This window comes from Anomaloglossus baeobatrachus, chromosome 4 (assembly GCF_048569485.1).
Source record: "Anomaloglossus baeobatrachus isolate aAnoBae1 chromosome 4, aAnoBae1.hap1, whole genome shotgun sequence".
NCBI classification, from domain to species: Eukaryota; Metazoa; Chordata; class Amphibia; order Anura; family Aromobatidae; genus Anomaloglossus; species Anomaloglossus baeobatrachus.
This window is the reverse complement of record NC_134356.1, coordinates 121764508-121785657: the sequence shown is the minus strand read 5'-3', so window position 1 is coordinate 121785657 and position 21150 is coordinate 121764508. Positions and strand designations below refer to the sequence as shown.

Genomic DNA, 21150 nt, shown 5'->3' with positions numbered 1-21150 from the left:
TGTGCTGTCTAGTGAACCACCCTTTTAAAGTTCCCCTGATGAGTATATGGTGCGCTTTTGATGCTGTTTATTTTTATAGTGCAAAAAAGGCGATTTATTTCCGTTTCAGCAAAGTTGATGGGGTTTATGTAAATTTTATGAATGCATTTTTTTCTCCATTTTTAGACAATTGATTTTATTACATAGGTAAATGGTCCTTGGTGCAGAAACTGACACTGTAGAAGCTACAAGCACACTGTGTCAAAACACACACACACACACACACACACACACACACACACACACACACACCTACCTGTTTGCAATGTCTGCTTGATGCACACAGGATCACACAGTAGTGGGCGGCTGCTGCAGATATGGATGAGTGTGTGCTCTGACACGGTATGCTGATAGCTCCTGCAGAGTGCACTTTTATTTGTGCCCTGCTTTGTTTTAAAGCGCTATTCAAGTGTTTTTTGTTGGTTTTTTTTCCATCTGTTCCCAGCGTCGCTCCCATCAATCTGACACTGACCTGCTTGCAGCTCCATGTTTCATGGAGCATGTCAGATGTCACAACTCTTAAGTCTGAGAGCCTCATTCGCTCTCCCATAGAGTTGTATTGTGCGCTTGTAACTTCTCAAAACTTACTAGTTAGACGTTAAAGGCACAATATGGCACCGCTGGACCAGCACAACACCGTAAAGGCATGAAAATGCTGGAGGGTAAGTATAATACTGGGGGCAGGGGACTTAGCTTTAAAGCACCACTCCAGTGCTGAAAAGAAACAAAACACTGGAGTGGTGCCCTAAATGCAGCTGTAAGTCCGTGACCGTGGCATTACCAGGGATTAGAGCTTAGGTGTCTGCTGTTAGACATAAATGCTGCCATCTCCAATGTGTAGAGCTTGGTTTCTGAGCCCCCTTCACAGGCACTACAGTGCTAAGGATGTAATGACCGTGTAGGAAATGGTGAAATGTGGATATGCTGCTCTTATGAAAGAGAAAAATGCAGCAAGCCCAAATATTAAATAAGATGCACACATTTTTAATTCACATTGAGGCAATATCTGAACTCTATTTCTGAAACACAGAAGTATAATATTAAAGCCGCCATACAGTGCCACAGTCAGATGATTCTTTATATTAAATGTATAGGAGTCTTATGTACAGAAACATAATTTGAGCGAACACACTGGCTTAAGTTGTGTATAAATCATATCTTTTGTGTTGACATCTTTCTCCATTTTTGCTTTTGCATTTTTTTTTTTTTTTAGAGAGAAATCAGAGAGAGAGGCCACGTAGGTCGCCCACGTAATAGTGACCGGATTAAGGATGAGCAGACCTTACAGTCACCTCATGGTACAAATGATTGCTCGGCCATGGAAACAAACTCTCCAAGATTTTCCTGTGACATTTCCTTCATTAAAACAGAGAACACCGGTCTATTTCCTTCAGAGGTCTCTGAACAAGCTGATCGGGTGGCAGCAGCCAAGCCAGGTGAAGAGCGTGTGCAGCATTTGTGACGCTGTGCTATGTTTACATTGGGGCAGGTTATGCTACTGCTGGATGCATTTGTCTTCTGTTACCAGGGGCTTCAACTGGTTCTGGAAGAATAACCAAGTGCACTGATAAGTAGTTACCTGTTTTTACAGTAAGTCAGAGTATCATTTACATTGTTGCGTCTCCCAATGCATACACCGAATTATTACTTGCAAGAATTGTGTATCTGTTTTTTTGGTTTTTTTCTTTCTTAAAGGGAATCTTTCAGGTGATCTTTGTACCATACTAACAGTATCCTGAAATAGGGCTTGGGCAGCCCTTCAGTATATGTAATTCCTGTATGTTGCCACATTGTGTTGCTGTAAGCCCTGGAAAATGTATAGTCTCGTGCTGGCTACTCAAGTGTATGTAAATGCGTATTCACCCCCCGCCCATAATCCCGCCAATAATTCCGCCCAATCCTCAGTGCAGCGCCCGTGATTGGTGCAGTTCGTGTCAGTATTACTCAATTTGTTAGAGCAAGTGAGCCTAATCCTACAGCTGACACAACCCCTCCATTAGCAGCACACCATTAGTGTATTTGTCTTGCATATTGTATCAGATCTGCTCAGCTTTATGTCACAGACACAACAGTCCGACATGCCCTCTCCTCTGACACCTCACGGTCAGTCTACATTCTGTATAGGGAGCCTGGTGTGGGCGGGGAAGCTCACTCAGCTCTCCTAGATGGCTAAAACTAAAGTCTGATTGTGTCAGAGCAGTTGCACCCAGTAATCTAAGTGATACATCGTTGGATTCAGGATCTTTTTACCTACAACATGCTGCTCTCAGATGAGGTAGCAAAAACCTGCTGACAGTTTCCCTTTAACTGAAACTCAAACGGTGCTGGGAGGATTAAAGTTATTTCCTCAGACAGGCTAATATAATAATAATATACATAGGGGCCGACTCATCAAAGCTTACAAGCCAGGTCCATTCATCTTAAAACGGTGGTTCACCCCTTTTCACTATTGGCCACATTGATATGTTGAGAAACAAGTTTTCTCTCAAATACCTTATAGTGCCTATAAGTGGCGCTATTGCGGTCCGCTCATCCCCTTGATGTCACATCAACTGAGGCGGGCCCAGTCTTCCTGAGTGACTGGACTGTGAGTGGTGTTTCACCGCTCGTCACTGCCCAGCGTCTCAGCCCATCATCTCCCTTCTCCGTCCTTCACTGAAGAGCGCTGCAAGCAGGAGACACACTGTGCTGTGATGAGCAGTGAAACACCGCCCACTCACTTACGAAGACGGGCCAGCCGCGGTGATAAGTCAACAGGAAGTTGATGTGACATCAACAGACATCAGAGGTCACGGTGCCCGGGGGGGTCACTGCATGGGGATGAGCGGACCACAATAGTGCCACTCACAGGCACTATTGGCAACACAAGGTATTGGAGAGAAACCTTGTTTCTCAACATATCTATGTGGCTTGTAATGCAAAGTGATGAACCACCTCTTTAATCCTTGCTAATCAGTAGTGTTGAGGGCACTGGAAAACTACAGATCACTAGCCCCTACTTTGTACTATACCCGGGACCTTTTTGAGTCCGTTCTTGTGGCCTTGCGACATCGCAGCCCACCTAGGGTCTGAATCTGCAAGCTCTCTGCACCTGCCTGCCTTGCCTAGACTCAGATGATCTCCTCCTCTGCTCCCTGCGGCGGTGATACGATTCTGGTAATTTGCGGGTGTCAATCGGCGTGCTTTAAGAGGTGAGCAACTCCTGCGGCCTTGCTTTCCGGCGTGGGGATTATAGGCCCTGACACGCTGCAACTGAGCGGTCCGCGCTCGCACTTCTCCTGGCTGGTCCACCTGTGCTGCAATCTACAATTGCTTAGGCAGGAAACTCTCCTTGACCGTGCTATGCATCAGCAATATTCTTGGTCCTGCTAAACCCTGGCCGCACTCACTTATTTGCTTCCTGCCCTTCTCTGGCTGTTAAATACAGAGGATTAATAATGGGCCTCTCCATGGACTGTGCAGTGATTAAGCGCTTTTCTGATGTCTCGGGCCATTCCCGTTACATGAGACTCCTCCTGCAGCTGCTTTTGCTGAAGATTCAACATGGTTTCATCCCTTCTATCTGAAATGACACACAGAACTGCTTTGCCCTTTTCAAATTTATCAGCCTGGACACTGACTCCATATACAACTTGATCTCTTTAGAAGGTATACAGCCAACTTTACTCTGCCTCTTACATATATGGTCCTCAGTTTTTTAAGCAGGCCTCTCCTGGGGGTAGTGAGAATGGTGGGGGGAGTTGGGGAGGGGGGTTGGCTAGCCTTGAACATAGACAGTAGTGGCTGCCCTTTTTGGGGTTTTGGGTATTTGATGATTTATCAATTTATTTGTTTTGGAATTTTTATAATTACTAACTAGATGTACAATATTGCGAATAGACTCTAAGGGTACTTTCACACTTGCGTTAATTACCTTCAGTCACAATCCGCCCTTTTGGAAAACAGCGGCATCCGTTAACGGATTCCGCTGTTTCCCATAGACTTGTATGGATGACTGTGCCAAAAGTACCTGCATTGCTTCTGCTGGCCGACGCTGTGTTGCAAGGAACGCAGCATGTAACGTTTTTTTGAGTGGCGGAATCCTCTATTTCTTTGTCGCTCCATTGGGAGACCCAGACAATTGGGTGTATAGCTTCTGCCTCCGGAGGCCACACAAAGTATTACACTTTAAAAAGTGTAACCCCTCCCCTCTGCCTATACATCCTCCCGTGGACCACGGGCTCCTCAGTTTAGTTTGCTCAACTCAACAAAGCCTTGCCGTCGCTCTGGCGACTCGTCAGGGTTATCTCAGGATGTCATTGCCACCACGAGACAAGCCAGGAAGCCAACGTCCGCCAAGATCTATTACAGGTCTTGGCAAGTCTTTCTATCCTGGTGAGCTGATAACGGCTTTCCTCCATGGCCGTTTACCTTTCCCACATTCCTTTCATTCCTTCAATTTTGGAATGGACAAGGGTTTGTCCCTCGGCTCTCTCTAGGGCCAAGTCTCCACGCTCTGTGTTTTTCTTTCAAAAGCGTCTAGCCAGGCTTCCGCAGGTCCGCACGTTCCTGCAGGGGGGCTGCCACATGGTTCCACCTTACAAACGTCCGTTGGAACCCTGGGATCTTGGCAGAGTCCTGACGACTCTTCAAAAGCCGCCTTTTGAGCTCCTGCGGGAGGTCTCTCTCTCCCGTCTTTCTCAGAAGGTGGCCTTCCTGGTGACAGTCACTTCTCTTCAGAGAGTGTCTGAGCTTGCGGCGCTGTCATGCAAGGCTCCCTTCCGGGTTTTCCACCAGGATAAGGTGGTTCTTCGTCCTGTCCCGGATTTCTCTCTAAGGTGGCATCTCCTTTTCATCTAAATCAGGATATCTCCTTGCCTTCCTGTTGCCCTAATCCAATTCACCAGGGTAAAAAGGTTGTGCACTCTTTCGATCTAGTGAGAGCACTCCGGTTCTACGTGTCTCGCACGGCGCCCCTACGCCGTTCAGATGCGCTTTTTGTCCTTGTCGCTGGCCAGCGTATGGACTCTCAGGCCTCCAAGTCGACCTTGGCTCGGTGGATCAAGGAACCGATTCTCGAGGCCTACCGTTCTTCAGAGCTTCCGCTCCCTTCAGGGCTGAAAGGCCATTCTACCAGAGCTGTAGGTGCGTCCTGGGCATTGCGGCACCGGGCAACGGTTCAGTAGGTGTGTCAGGCAGCTACGTGGTCTAGTCTGCACACTTTCACAAAGCACTATCAACTGCATACCTATGCTTCGGCAAACGCCAGTCTAGGTAGGCGAGTCCTTCAGATGGCGGTTGTCCACCTGTAACAGGGGGCCGTTTTCGGCTCTTCTTATTGAGGTATTCTTTTACCCACCCAGGGACTGCTCTTGGACGTCCCAATTGTCTGGATCTCCCAATGGAGCGACAAAGAAGGGAATTTTGTTTTACTTACCGTAAATTCCTTTTCTTCTAGCTCCTATTGGGAGACCCAGCACCCACCCCTGTGCCCTTTGGGCTGGCTGTTCTTTTGGGTTATGGTCTTCAGTTCTCCGAACATCCTTCGGATTGAATTTACCCTAGACCAATTTATAAGTTTCCTCCTTCCTGCTTTTGCACCAAAACTGAGGAGCCCGTGGTCCACGGGAGGGTGTATAGGCAGAGGGGAGGGGTTACACTTTTTAAAGTGTAATACTTTGTGTGGCCTCCGGAGGCAGAAGCTATACACCCAATTGTCTGGGTCTCCCAATAGGAGCTAGAAGAAAAGGAATTTACGGTAAGTAAACAAAATTCCCTTCTTTGCACTGCGCATGCTCATCTTCTTTGTTTTTTTTTTTTTTTTTTAATCACAGAAACTTTGTCTCTCGGTGGCTGAACATTCAGCTGAGCGCCCGGCCGCCGGCATGTGACAGGGCTCGGCTGAGCGCCCGGCCGCCGGCATGTGACAGGGCTCGGCTGAGCGCCCGGCCGCCGGCATGCGAGAGGGCTCGGCTGAGCGCCCGGCCGCCGGCATGCGAGAGGGCTCGGCTGAGCGCCCGGCCGCCGGCATGCGAGAGGGCTCGGCTGAGCGCCCGGCCGCCGGCATGCGAGAGGGCTCGGCTGAGCGCCCGGCCGCCGGGTGATCAGCTGATCGTTCACAATAGTCTGCTGCCGGTAAAACTGTAAAGAAAAAAAAAACAAACTTTCCGTTGTTTTGTACGATCCATTGTGCCATTATATGCAACGCATCCGTTGCATCCGTCACACAACGCAATGCAACGGATGCCGTTCAAAGCAAGTGTGAAACTAGCCCTACGCTGATGTCTTACCGCCATCCTTCAATGGGTAGACCCTGTGCTGGGCTGGGGGATGTGGTGGTTGTTAACCTCTTCACGACGCATGACGTACTGGGTACGTCATGGATTGTGTGAGGTTAATCCCCGCTGCCTGCCGTGGACAGTCTGCGGCGATCCGCGCACATCTCAGCTGATTTCAACAGCTGAGATGTGTGCCTGCCCGGTGCGAGTGGAATCGCGTTCCACCCGCGCCTATTAACCCCTTACATCTCGCTGCCAAAATCTGATGGCGAGATATATCAACGCTCCACCATTAGCATAATTTATCCACCCCCATCGTAAGTCACGTGACTTGATCATGTGACTTCTAGTGGTTGCCATGGTAGCACAGGGTTATGTGATGACTCCTGTAGCTATCGTGAGTCACTTTTTCTCACTGCCAGCTGTGTGTGAGTGAAGCAGCTTTTCTCCAGATCTCCGTGTGTAGCTGTGATCTGAAGAAATGAATCAGCGATCAGACTGCTAATCGTTATAGTCCCCTAGGGGACCTAGTAAAATAAAAGTTAAAAAAAAGTAGGATTTTTGTGTACTCACCGTAAAATCTCTTTCTCTGTCGTTTCATTGGGGGACACAGGACCATGGGTTATGCTGCTGTCACTAGGAGGCTGACACTAAGTAAACAGAAAAAGTTAGCTCCTCCCCAGCAGTATAACCCCTGAGCCGGAGGCGGGCTCAATCAGTTTAGTGCACAAGCAGTAGGAGGAGAACCAAACAATCCTGGATAAAACAAGGTAAAAAACTATGACGAACAGTCGTGTGACCAGTGACCTGGGAATATGGGCACTGGGGAAACAGGCATGTCATATATAACAAAAAGCACAAGCAGGGTGGGTGCTGTGTCCCCCAATGAAGACTAAGAGAGATTTTACGATGAGTACACAAAAATCCTACTTTCTCTGTCGTTTCATTGGGGGACACAGGACCATGGGACGTCCAAAAAGCAGTCCCTGGGTGGGAAGAAAACCATCACCGGAGATAGGAAGGAAGTCGCTTCCCCTTGCCGGGCTGACCCGGACCTACAAGCGCCTACGTTGTTACAGGTGTGCCACTGCCACCCGCAAACCTTACACCAAGACTGGCCTCTGCCGAAGCTTGAGTGAGAACCTGTTAGAAACTAGTAACGGTACGCCGACTAGATCAGGTGGCGGACCAGAGGACCTGGTTGACCAACGTCTGGAGCCCAATCGTTCAAGGGTGCCCCTTGCTCGGTAGACCGCGGCGGAAGTCCGACTTTCATGCGATAGTCTTCATATATGGAGGACATGATCCATGTGATATTTAGGCCCTTGGCGCCGGCCTATGCTTCCTGGGAAAGGGTGGAAGGATGGACTGACAGTCGGTGTAACCGACAAAAAAATGGTGTCCTGCAGACACGAAAGACTGAGGGCTCGTACCAGCCCTAGAACGAACTATGCCTCTTTCAGGCTGAGAGGGGAGCCTAGAACCGACAAAAAACGAAACCTAAAGTCCTCTTCTGGAAGGAAAGCCGAGGTCTCTCGGACAGAAACGAAGGGTTCTGGCTGGAGCCCCCCCCCTTATCCTGCTGGCGGAGCGGAAAAAGGGGGAGAAAAGACTACGAGAGGGCTGTCCGCCCTGATGCCGTCTGTAACAACCAGATGGCCACGAGGAGCCCACCTATCAAAACAGGTGGGAGCAGGGAAAAAAGGGGTACCTTGAGCAAACTCATCACTGGATTATGGTCCCACTTTTCTAGTGAACGATGAAAAACGCCGAGCCAGATGGACGTTTCTCTGAGCGAAGGCCCTGATTGATGGAAAGTGAAAAGTCTCTGAAGATGCGGTCCTCACACCACAGGGGGAGCTCTTTCCAAGTGGAAATAAATCTTCGAGGGAACTGGATTCCAGGCCCTCCTCAATGTCTGTCATCATCTTGTTCACAGACCTGACCGAGCCAGCATCCGGGATCCACTGGTGAGGCCATGGAACCTGGGACTTCTGAGTCCTGGTAGAATCTGGCGGTCTGGAAGGAGCCACGGGGCATCTGCGAGGAGATGAGTAAGTTATGCGAAACTATGCTCGCCTGGGCCACTCCCGAGCTATCGCCTGCCTAGGTCCCTCTTGAGAACCCTCGAGATCATGGAAAGCCGGGGGAAGATGCACGAGAGCCTGAACAGGCTACACGACCGGTCTAGGGCGTCGTCCTCTAGTCCAGAGCAGGTGGCGTATTCGACGCACCATTGACTTGAGAGTTGGATCGGAAGGCCAAAAAGTCACGACTGGAGGTCTTCCTTCGCCAGAGATCTGGCTGTTGATATCCCTGTTGGAGCCCTTTACCTACGCGAGACCTATCCTACCGCGGAAATCGGCCGTCCAAACGTCCACGCTCAGGATGTGCTGCCGAGATTAGCGAATGAAAGAGCCCGTCCCAGAGCAAGAACCTCTTGGCCTCTTCCCTTGCCATGACGCTCCCTGCGTCTTCCTGGTGGATGATGCACATCACTGCTGTGGCATGGTCCTACTGTAACCTGACTGGACAATACGACCCAGAGAAGAAATTGTAACCGGGCTAACCGAATGGCTCTGAGTCCGGAATGTTGAAGGGGAGGCGACACTCTAGGGGTGTCCCTCGGGACCGTGCCGAGGAATGGTGGGGTAGCATACCCTAGTACGGGAGGCTGGTGACGGTTGATAATAAGCTCCAGAAGAGGAAAGGGAAGCTTCCCAGGGATGGTTGCGAAGATTGGTCCTCTAGGAGGAGATTGGCCGGTCACCCTCGAAGACGGAACCTTCCTGACCCCGTTCTTCAGTGTGTTCCGTTGGAGAGTCCGGGATGAAATCTGGTATGTGCACCATCGCTAACACCGCCACAGACTGTCGAGGACTCGCATAGCAAAAAACCGAAGGGAAAAAACGGGAGCGGGAGGCAAAGAGCCGCGGGACCCTGTGCCAGGAGGGAAACTGCTCCTGCGTGAGGAGTAGCAACCCTTGAACGGCTCGAATACCGTGCCTGAGGAGTGATGGACCGGGCCGGGTCTGGGAGGACTCCTTCCTGTAGCTCAGATACCCTAGTAGCGAAAGGTGATGATGATGATGGTCTAAACCTCAAGGCGAGGATCCTTGAAGGGAGACTCTGGGTCTCCCGGTCGTTCCTGGGCAGAGAGAGCCTGAGGATGCGTAGGGATCGTGATCCCTGCAAGCACTGTTAGAAAGCTGGGACGGTCTGCAGCCACGCAAGGCGGAGACTGCTGTTGTAGGGATAAAGGCTCCCTGACGAACCTAGCGTGAGGGAACGAGTCCTGGTGCATCAGGGCCGATGCCGGGAAAGGGATGTACCCTTCCCTTACGCAGCCAGTCTACCCTGACGTAGCCTAGGGGATAAACTGGACTCGCCTATCTCCGAAAGGGCGATCCCGAGAGCCGGAAAGGAAGTCAGCGACTTCCTAGATGTCGAATCTGCGTTCCTGATCCCGAGTCAGAGCTCTCGACGGGTAGGTACACTGATGTTAGAGGCTCAGGCCGTGTAGCGGGCAGACACCAGATTTTGTGAAGAGAGGGTACTCACTGAAGCTGATAACCAGTCCTGGGTCGGCATAGGTGGAGCGCGGACCGCTGCGTAGAGTGTCCGTGGAGTCCCTGCGGAGCGTCACGATAGGGACGAGAAGCCAGGAGGAACCCAGGCGGGTCAAGTACAGGATAGCGTGCCCCTTCATCACGGAGCCCTCTACGAGGAGGGGTAGGACAATATAAAGGACTTACCGCTGGTGAGAATTGTGTCCGGGGAATATCCGTGATCACGCCGTCACACGGCGAACTGGATGTCCACTGAAAACTCGCAGGGGCCCCCACCTTCTTGTCTGCAAGGTGCCATGCCCCCTCGCTCCAGAGCCCTCTGGGGGAATGATAATGACACTAACCCGACTTACCGCAGGTAAACGCCGTGTCTGGTTGTTGTCTGTGATCACTCAGCGACTCCAGTGTGGCATGCCCATTCTCACAGAGACCCCTTTTTGGAGAAGGGAATAAAGACGATGACAAGACTTACCGCTGGCAAACGTCGTGTCTGGCAGTTGACTGTGAACACGCGGTAACTCAGCGAGCTCTGGATGTCTTCTGAGCACATCAAGGGTCCGCTCCAAATGACTTAAGGGGGACCTGCGTGCATGTAGATAAGAGGGCTGTCCGTAGCCTTACGGCCTGACTCACCAATTCCAGCAGGCCTTTAGTCATGCGCCAAAACATCCAGGTCCTGCTCGGAGTCCAGCAGAGGTGGAAAGCCTGGGCCATCACCCGAGAGGTCGGAAGACTGCCGGAGAAAAAGCAGTCTGGACCTGGGGAATAAGGTGGAAAACAGGGGGGCCACAAAAGACGAGACCTGTCGGGTCCGCTTCTAGCATAGGGAAAGGTCCCTGGTAGAGACTCACCTCCCCGAGGGGATTGCGCTAGACCTATGGAAGGTATAACCGAGTATTGGCCGGGGACGCAGCGCATGCGCGCGAAGCCGAGGGACGGCGGCGAGGGGATCTATGGCCTGAGACAGGGCATTAACCCGCCGGAGGGGACTAAACTAAAATCTCGAGCTGGGAGCGCGATATAAAAAAGGTGAAGCAAAACAAGTGCCCGAAAAGTACTGTAAGAGTTAAGGTGTAAAAAACTCATGTATGTAAAATTTTTAATAAAAATCAACCTAAAATAGAAAATACCCACTAAAGAAAAGTGTGTTTTATTTTCTCCCCCGGAAAAAGAAGGTGATGCTGCGGCCTCAGTAAACCCAGACTAGTAGTCTGGAATAACTCCCACTCTTTTTTTTTTTTTTTTTTTTCTTCCTCTTTCTTTATTTAAAATGGACGCTGTGAGCGGGAAAAAAATATCCCCCACCCCCCAAGTGATGCCTGGAGGGCGGGAACGGAGAGGCCGGCGTCCAATAGCGCCGTGCGGGAGGCGGGCCTGGGGACGCCGAGGACAGGGCCGAAGCCGGGGGCTAAATTTTGAAGGTGCCGGGGCAGGCAGAGGCCGCGCCGGCGGACCCGGCCGCAGGCGGCGGCGGAGAGGATCCTCGGCGCGCTGTGCGGGATGCGGCCTGGGCACGCCGAGGACGGGGCCTAAGCAGAGGTACCGTCGCGGGCAGAGGTAGCGCCGGGGGACCCGACCGCAGGCGGCGGCGAGGATCCTCGGCGCGCTGTGCGGTAGGCGGCCTGGGGGACCGAGGACAGTGGCCGAGCCGAGGTGCCGTTGCGGGCAGAGGCAGCGCCAGCGGACCCGACCTCAGGTGGCGGCGGCGTTTGAAGCCGTTAAAAGGTACAGGGGCAGCGCCGGCGGACCCGGCCGCAAGCGGCGGCGGCGCAGCAGCGATGCGGGGCCGCCCGACCTCTGAGTCGGCAGGGAGCTCCACGGACGCAGCGGGGGAGTCCGGCGAGTAGGCCCAGACCGGGGCCTAAATTTCTGCAGCCGTCCGAGGGGGGAGAAGGTAGGGGTCCTACCTGATCCGCGGCGCGCTGTCCAGTGTGCAGGCTGAGACTCTGCACATGCTCCTGTGTGCTCCGCTCAGCGAATGAATGGCTGCGGGCACCAGGAAGCAGGCTGAAGAAGGCGGGGAGTTGGACGCCATTGGGGTGGAAGCCCCTAAATGTAGCAGCGTTGTCCCATCCAAAAAATCCAGATGCGCTGCGGAGGTCCAGTCCCTGCTGTATGCCCCTTGCGACCCTTTGGGGTGGTACCGCAGGGTGAATAGGGGTGCCCAGGAAAGTTCAGCCCCGCGTGCCAACCGGGGAGTGGTACCGTGGAATTGGACGGGGGAGAGGGCCCGACGACTCAAGCCTCTGCGACCCAGGGGAGTGGTACCCACACGGGCTGCGAGAGCTGAGGTAGAGAAAAGATACCTGCAGAAAAAGAAAATTACCACAGATGAGAGCGACGAGCGTCGCCGAGAAAAAATGAAAAAAATAACGCAAAAAATCAAGTGGCTGAAGGGGGCCCAGTCGGCCCACATCAGCCTCCTACGACACTAAGCAAAAAACTGTTTGAGCCCGCCTCCGGCTCAGGGGTTATACTGCTGGGGAGGAGCTAACTTTTTCTGTTTACTTAGTGTCGGCCTCCTAGTGACAGCAGCATAACCCATGGTCCTGTGTCCCCCAATGAAACGACAGAGAAAAAAAAGTTTTAAAAAATAAAATAAAAGTTAAGTTCAAATCACCCCCCCCCATTTGGCCCATTGAAAATTAATCTGATCTGCAAAAAAAATCAAACGCTAAAATTACGTTTTTTTGGTCACCGCAAATTTTGCGCAAAATGCAATAACAGGTGATCAAAACGTTACATCTGCGCAAAAATGGTACCATTAGAATCAGCCCAAGACGCCAAAAATAAGCCATCGCTAAGCCATAGATCCCGAAAAATGAGAACGCTACAGGTTTTGGAAAATGGCGCTAAAAGTGCACCACTTTTTTGGACAAATTTTGTGAATTTTCTTTAACCCCTTAGATAAAAGTAAACCTATAAATTTATGGTCTACAAACTCGCACCATCCTGAGACACCATGCCAACACATCAGTTTTACCACATAGTGAATAAAATATCCCAAAACCTAATGTCCAATCACACTTTTTGCATTTTTGCCACACTTGAAATTTTTTAGTTGTTTTTCCAGTACACTATATGGTAAAACTCATGGTTTCATTTAAAAGTATAGCTTGACCCACGAAAATCAAGCCTTCATATGGCAAGACTGACGATAAAGTTAGTTACTGCTCTCGGAAGAAGGGGAGCAAAAAAAACAACAAACGCCCTGAATGAAGGGGTTAATTTTGTTCTCATTTTAACAGGTAACAATTTAGTCTGAATTAGTAATTCACTGCACAACTAACATATAACGACACTTGTTGGTGCAGGATATGCTCCAACAAAAACGGTGAGTTCAATGTTATAAAATACATTTATTATTTATTTAATGTTTAAAATATATAAAACCATAACAAAAATAATAAATAATGGTGCTTCAAACAAGAGAGACGATGTATCAGCTGAATATTATGCTTATAGAAGGCACAGGAGTAAATAACACCCAAACATTCACTAAAGAATGAATGTATTTTTATCTGGGAATTTCAAAGACTAAGAAATATATATGTTAATATAAACCTAAAATATATAACATTTGCAGACAAAAATAAAATTCATTCATAATATATTAAAATTGATCCATTTAAATACAAAGTGGTGTGTGAAAAGTTGAAGTGCATAAAATATAAAACATGAATGATAAATGAATACCGTATTTTTCACTTTATAAGATTCACTTTTGCTACCCCAAATTTTGGGGGAAAGTTGTGTGTGTGTGTGTTAGTGTTAGTGTTATAATATTATATTGCAGTCTCCGCTCTGGAATGGTGCTGGTGAAGCTGCATGTGGCAGCGTTAGATCTCCTGCTCCCGCTCATATAATATGCACTGCCGCTGTCCATCACCGTGGTGCTAAAACTGCATCACGCTGAGGGGCTGGGGCAGCGGGGCATATTATATCTGCCTGCGCCCTCCTTTGATCGCACATGATCCCCCCTGTGTTAGATATGGCCCCCATACTGCTGCCCATAGTAAAATAAAAAAAAAGCTTTACTTACCTCCAGCGCTGATCTCCCGTCTCCTGCTGCTGCTGTCTGTGATCAGGCACGCAGAGATGATATCACTCTGCCGTGCCGATCACATGACCGGCAGCAAGAACCAGGAAGTGGAGGAGGCCGGAGCTCAACTGCAAGGAGGGAGACACGAGGAGGGACAGCGCTGAGAAGGTAAAGAGTGTTTTATTTTATTATGGGCAGCAGTATGGGGGGCATATCTAACACAGGGGAGGTGTGCCATCTATAGGGGCCATGGGCAGCACAGGGTGACGTGTCCCAGCACAAGGGGGCTATATTCAATATAAGGGGGCCATATCCAGATTAAGGGGGGCTAATTTTAGGATGGGGGGCTATGAGGGAGATATACCCTATATGATTTCTTAGACGGACACTGGCATTATAAGATGGACCCTATTTAACATTAAAAAAAAAAAATTCTCTTTTCCTTCACCAAATTTGGGGGTGCGTCTTATAATCAGGTGCGTCTTATAAAGCGAAAAATACGGTATATTTATCTGAAAATCTATTAATTACAATATAAATGGTTAGTATAAACCTATCTAATATGCATATAATTTACAGATAAACACAAATTCATTTCCAAAACTTATATGTATATGCATATTAGATAGGTTTATACTAACCATTTATATTGTAATTAATAGATTTTCAGATAAAAATTTATCGTTCATGTTTTATATTTTATGCACTTCAACTTTTCACACACCACTTTGTATTTAAATGGATCAATTTTAATATATTCTGAATGAATTTTATTTTTGTCTGCAAATGTTATATATTTTAGGTTTATATTAACCATATATATTTCTTAGTCTTTGAAATTCCCAGATAAAAATAATTCATTCTTTAGTGAATGTTTGGGTGTTATTTACTCCTGTGCCTTCTATAAGCATAATATTCAGCTGATACATCGTCCCTCTTGTTTGAAGCACCATTATTTTTATGGTTTTTATATATTTTAAAAATGTATTAAATAACCTATTTTATAACCTTGATCTCAGTGTTTTTTGTTGGAGCATATCCTGCTCCAAACAAGTGTCATTTCAACAGGTGTCTGGTACCCACTTTTTCCTGTGGCTGTCCCCCCCCCCCCCCCCCCCCCCTTCCCGTCTCTTCCCTTTCCAAATTCCAAGTCTCCAACTAATTGAGGACTGTCCAGGCCTTGTCTCTGGGCAATTAGCGTTGCTTTTATACTTTTGTGTTTTCTCTTTCTATATTATCGGTTTTCTCCGGGTCGTCTTTATTTCTACCAGTTTTCTTTTTTCCCTTTTACTCTCCCTAATGTTCAAATAGTGTATAATCCTCAGGATTTGAGTGATTAGGTAATTGTTTTGATTGATATTTCCATCTCCCAGTATCTTTCTCTGTATCCATTTCTGCATGGTTAGTGCCTTTTTATGATTTGTATGTTTTTGTCCATCTCTCTAAGGCCTAAGCCACACGGCGAGAAAATCGGTGCGAGTGGAGTGCGATAAAACATTGCATTCCACTCGCACCAATTGTAGCCTGTGTGTCAGCACCCATGAGCGATTATTTTCTCAGCCCTAATCGGACCGAGAAAACAATCATAGCATGTAATGCAATTGTAATGCGAGACTCTTTTCTCTCGCACCCATTCAAGTGTATGGGGCGAGAGAAAAATCGCACTGCACTCGCAGTACACCGGTGTACCGCTAGTGCAGTGCGAGAATAACAATAGCCGGCTACGCAGGAGAGAGGGAGAGAAATCCCTCCCTCCCCTCCTCAGTGCGGACCCACCCCTCCTCAGAGCTGGCCAGCCCCCCGCAACTGAGGTCCGCTCACACAGTCGGACCTCAGACGCACGGACACTCGCATGACACTCGGCTCCTGGTGTGCTGCCAGCGCGAGCCGAGTGTCATGCGAGCACCGCAGTAGTCCCCGTGTGGCCCGGGCCTAAATCTCAATATATTTTATTTTCAATAAGTAAAGGCCGTTTTCACCCTCCCGGCAGCAGGGTTCAAACACTATTAACCTGCAGATAAACCCCACATCTGCAGGTTAATAGCATTTTTACATGTGACTGGTTCCATTTAACCTGGGGCATGTTTCTTCTTTCCATGTCGTTGTCTATATTTAAAGGAAACCTCTCCATCAATTCATGCTGCCTAGACCATCCAGTTATGTTTTGTTTATTTTTCTCCCTCTGGCTTGTCCTCGTTCTGCTCCAGGTGACTGACGCATCTCTCCTGATGCACATACAGAGCGGTGTGGGGGATAGCCATCCAGGAGCCGTGCCGGGCTAGTCTCGCCTTTTCTTTATTTGCATTCTCTAAATTGCCAGGGCATTTCAGATAAAGACATCCCTGAAGGCAATCTTGCAGCCAGTGGTTTGGGCTGCATGAATCCAGTGACAGATTCCCTTTTAAAGGAAACTTGTAGTGTCCCAAAAATGCTATTTACTTGTGGATATAAAGTTAATATTTGTGTAAATAGTGTTAATATTAGGCTGCCTTACAGGGAGAAAATGAACTTGTAACCTACTTGTAGCCGCCTGCTTCTAGTCATAGAGGCAATGCAAATAGGGACTGTAATATGTTTTTCTGCAAATCACCCTTATATTTGCAGAGAAATAATGTTTCTGGACATGGCAAGTTCCTTTTTTAAATTTAAATCTTGCAGTTTTTCCCCTTAACATTGAGCCTTATACTATGCTGACACACCATTAGTTGTGAAAAATATAGGTGATCCTTAAATTAAATGTATTTTTCTTTTAAAATTTAAAGCACAATGTGGAAGCCGACGGAAAAGTAAGCTTATTCCCCGAGTGTGCGAATTTGATGACTTGGATGAACAGCTTGGTCTCAAAGAGGAAGAGGAAGATGAAAGCTACACTCATCCTAAGGTAGTCTGCTCCACCACAATTGTATTAATGGATATTATCTTGCAAAAGGAAATGGTCACTTGGCTATATTATGACTGTCAATGATGGTGCTCCTGTCAAATTTGGCTAAAGCCAGGACTTCAGCGGTGTGACCCTTTTTAAACCGCTGTACTGTTGTGTTAAGGTGAACTCTTAACCAGAGATCACTAGTTGCCTACTGCCTGGCCGAATTGATATGGGCCAAGTGCATGCATAAAAGAATTCACACCAGACACAGTCGGATATGAAGTCTCTTCTTGGTCACAGTAGAAAAGGCACCAAAACAGACTGAGGAGACTCATGCATCCTCTGATATAGGCTAGGGGCGTACACAAGTTCAGATATGCCCATTTAGTTGGACAGTTCATGGGCTAGCCAATGGGGAGATCCGTGTTGCTGTTGATGAGCAGGTCTGACTCCAGTGGATGAAACCATGACGATGGGAGGGACGTCATCTGGTGCATCCATGCTGATGGTTTGGTCTGTGATGTCTTCTAGCTTGACCAAGAGTCTTCCCTTATATGGAGGTCTTCTTTCATCTGGACATTCCCTGCATTCCAAGCAAGGTGTGGATAACAGGAAATGTCAGCCATCTTTATATCTGTGTCATGTGTATGATCTGAACCCTGAATTATGTAAGGCAAATCGATATATTTCCCACAATGCTCTATGTCCAGAGGTTAATTAAGTATTTCATTTTATGGCTCTCCTCAACAGTCCCCCCTAAATACTTTATTAACCTTCTGACCCTACCGTGGTCCTCTAACACATCAGCTCTAATGCTTTAACTGCAACCTTTTCATTTTGCTATCCGCTATACAAGCAATGCTAAGCCTTTGCCCCCGCTGGTACAGACTGCTGATCAGAGAGTTGATCACATCCCTCACACACAGTTCACAGAGGCACAGGTAACGAACCAGTCCTTAGAACAGACTATTTAATGCTGAAGAGCTCACTCAGATTTCGAGATTAATCGATTAGAAAGAGTAAGGCAATTGTAAGAATAAGCTTCTTACTGTTATGCTGCAGCTTTTAGCGTTACTATTTCTGAAAGGCTGATTCTCAGTCAATATCCGAGTGCTGTCCGCATCTTCTAGACTTTTCTACCTTAATACACCTAATTGTATCACAACACTAATGGATCTCTTCTTGTCTCGGGTCTATAATCTACCACCAGGAGGCTTTTAACAAGATTTCCCTTACACATGGATCCGATTACCTTCAGTAACACAGAGTAGCACTTTTACGGCTTCAAATACCAACAAATAAAACAATACCAGTTACCTGCAAGTGTATGTTATCCTTAAAAAGTCACTTAAACCCTTAAAATAATTGATTGGTTCAGGTCAGATAATGTTTTTCCCACCATGAGCCCTTATTTGTGTAATGTTCCTGTACCCAATGTTCCCTTATCGTTATTTCCCATGTATCATCCCCAATCTAGAAATTCTCCATAAAGTTCTATATGAGATAATCCAGCACTATGTGTGTTGTGACCCTCATTCTGCTGGTACGATGGACTCTTTACAGCCGCTGTTGTGTGGGTTTTCCCTCAAGCTTCTTTGAAGTCGCTGTGGTTGGGATAAGCTGGATCGGTCCACCTGATTCTGACTCAGGGATCATTCTGACTTGTCTTTTTAGGATCACCCAGTCTCCTGGCTTGAGACCACGTGCTCCTAACACTGATTTAGGATCTGGAATTGGAGGATACACATGTTTAACACACTATATAAGCAGTTGTATACGGCTCATACATCACTGGTCAGGATATCACACTGTATCTGCAGTATCTGTGAGAAATATAATCACGCTCTAGGTACTAAACCAAAAATACCTTATATAAAGATCTAATTATTAAGGAAAACGAACATTTGTTACATGATTTGCAGCGTCCACCATTATCTTGTGGATCGTTACATGTTTATGTTATAATCATTAAAATTCCAAACAACATCCACCCATTTGACTATAGAGACAATTAAATATTCCAATAAAGGAGGGGGCAGGGATTGGGGCAATAGCCCTAAACTCTCCCTACCTCGCAGCGGAGGTCGGCACCCTATAAGGCGAAATGGCGCCCCCGCTCCCCGACGGCTCACCCTCCCTATCCCTACACTGCTAAGCTAATACGTGCTGCTAATGTCAGTGAGGGAATATAGAAACCGTGAGATACAGGGGATAAAGAGGCGTCAATATGAAAATATATATATCCAAGTCATTCCCAAAGATTAAATATTCACACTCTGTATTTACATAGCTGTTTGTAGCTTAAATCAATATGATACAGCAAATTCAAGAACCAAACCCTAAAAGAAATTAAATATCTCACATGTATGACATGTACCCACTGTATAAATACAATAATAATAAGGCCAGGTAAAGTCATGAGGAGATCTCGTCCAATCACAGGCCCCCCACTGTCCAATTCACACTCAGGCTAATAAAATAAACGCATATTTGTCAGACATTTAGCATGAAAGAAGCGCAACGCGTTTCTCCCCTCTTCACAATGGCAGATGGGTTCATCAGGTACTGATCTCTATAATGACCTCTGCTATAGGATATGCACTTTTACCACTTTTAGGAACTCCATCTTTACATACCACCAGCACCATGAGTTTTTCAGCAGTAATGTTTTCCATACTGGATATGTTTCAGAGCAGGCCTGAAAAGAAATTCACTCAACACGCACAAAACTCATATAAACCTACTCATGGTAGATGTATATGACTAATCTGCAATCACCGGAGCAGTAGAGCGGATGAGGGGGTGTTGCTACGAGGTCTTTACAGTTTTTTTCTACCTTAATAGGCACACGTCTTACAAGACTGGAGGTGTCTGGCCACCTGGGTACTGAGCAGTGGTGCCGCCCATATCTTATACATCCCAACACCTTTGTCACATGGGTTACCTGGGCCATTATTGAGTAGAACGCTCATGGCAGAGAAAGCTTACCGCCTTTTATCCACAGACCTTCCTCAGTCACTGGCTCCCTGCGTCTCACACTCCGTCGCTTGCTGAATCGCTTGTTCCTGTAAGGATTTAAGAACACAAGGAGTGACCAATGTCACGGACGACGTGACAGGAGCCACTGAGGTACTGGGCTGCATTGTACAAGGATTCTCAACTCTAGGCCCATTCACTGCTTCTTTGTTGTGCACCTGTGCAAGCATCTCCTCCGGCCGCTGCCTATATCCACATTTTGACTATCTTACCCCTTTCGGCTCTACGAACCACAGTGATCGCAAATCTTCAACTCGTTCTCCTATTCCGATGAGAGAGGGAGTGAAGGGAGGGAGTGGTTTGATTTTTAATACCTCATGTTGCGTAACCTCAGCATATCCAGTGCAGAATCAACCAGCATCTTGGTATCTGGATCCATCTACGGAAAAACTCAAAATCTGCATTAGCAATGGGCTCATCTGAGACATGTTCAAAACCTGACGATTCTTGTTACATCAGAGCAATCATGAGATATATGTCTGTCTGCTGTATCCTCCTTACAGATAAAAATATAAAGAACACTTAATAGAAAAACCCAATCGATGAACAAATTAAAACCTTAAATAATACGTGATTTTCCACATCATCTTCCCCCCCCTTTATGAATCTATTATCCAAAACATAATTAGATTCAAAAAATGTGTGGCCCCGGAGCTCTGCATTTAGGCATAAAAGTCACATTGTATAGATTGTACCTAATCGGGAACAAAATAAATATTATGTTATGTATAACCTTATAATAGAAAACTATTTCAATGGCTTTTGAACCTTCGCTTGAACCACAGAAATCTGCATTACAATCTTTCTTTCTATAAAAAGGAAACAGATGATTCAATACATTATATATAAAACACAGAATGCCATAAATCATCCACATACTTTTAAACCAAATTGTAATTATGAATAAATTATTAATTATTATTTTTATCATTATTATTAACAACAATAATATTAATAATGTAACACAACCTCTGGCTATAGAGGCGTTCATATTTGCAAAATTGAGGAAATTATCAGGAAATTTTCAGCATCTCTGTGATAATTCTGTCCATAAATACTATTACTTTTTTTTATAAAATGCTGATTTACCATAGAAATCCATCTGATTAAACAGCTTCCCATGCTCTTGTATCTACCAATAAATCTAAACATTTACACAATTAAGTTTTATTCCTTTAGGATAAAATTAGTAAAATAAATTATACCTTTTTCCAGTATAATTTGCAATGAATTAAATGCAGAAAGCTCTTTTTTTTTTATTTATTTATTTCCTTGGGCTGCTCTGTAAGGTGTAAACTTAAATAGATAGAACTATAACCCCTATAACCTGATACTCTAGTG

At 46.9% G+C, this 21150-nt stretch overlaps 1 protein-coding gene across 1 annotated transcript in view; it reads left to right on the top strand.

Moving 5' to 3' along the window:
* NSD1 (nuclear receptor binding SET domain protein 1) overlaps window positions 1-21150 on the top strand; it is a 284356-nt gene that overhangs the window by 98901 nt on the left and 164305 nt on the right. The window contains 2 exon segments of the mRNA XM_075344528.1: window positions 1253-1475; window positions 16670-16788. Coding sequence (XP_075200643.1) covers window positions 1253-1475; window positions 16670-16788 — 342 coding nt within the window.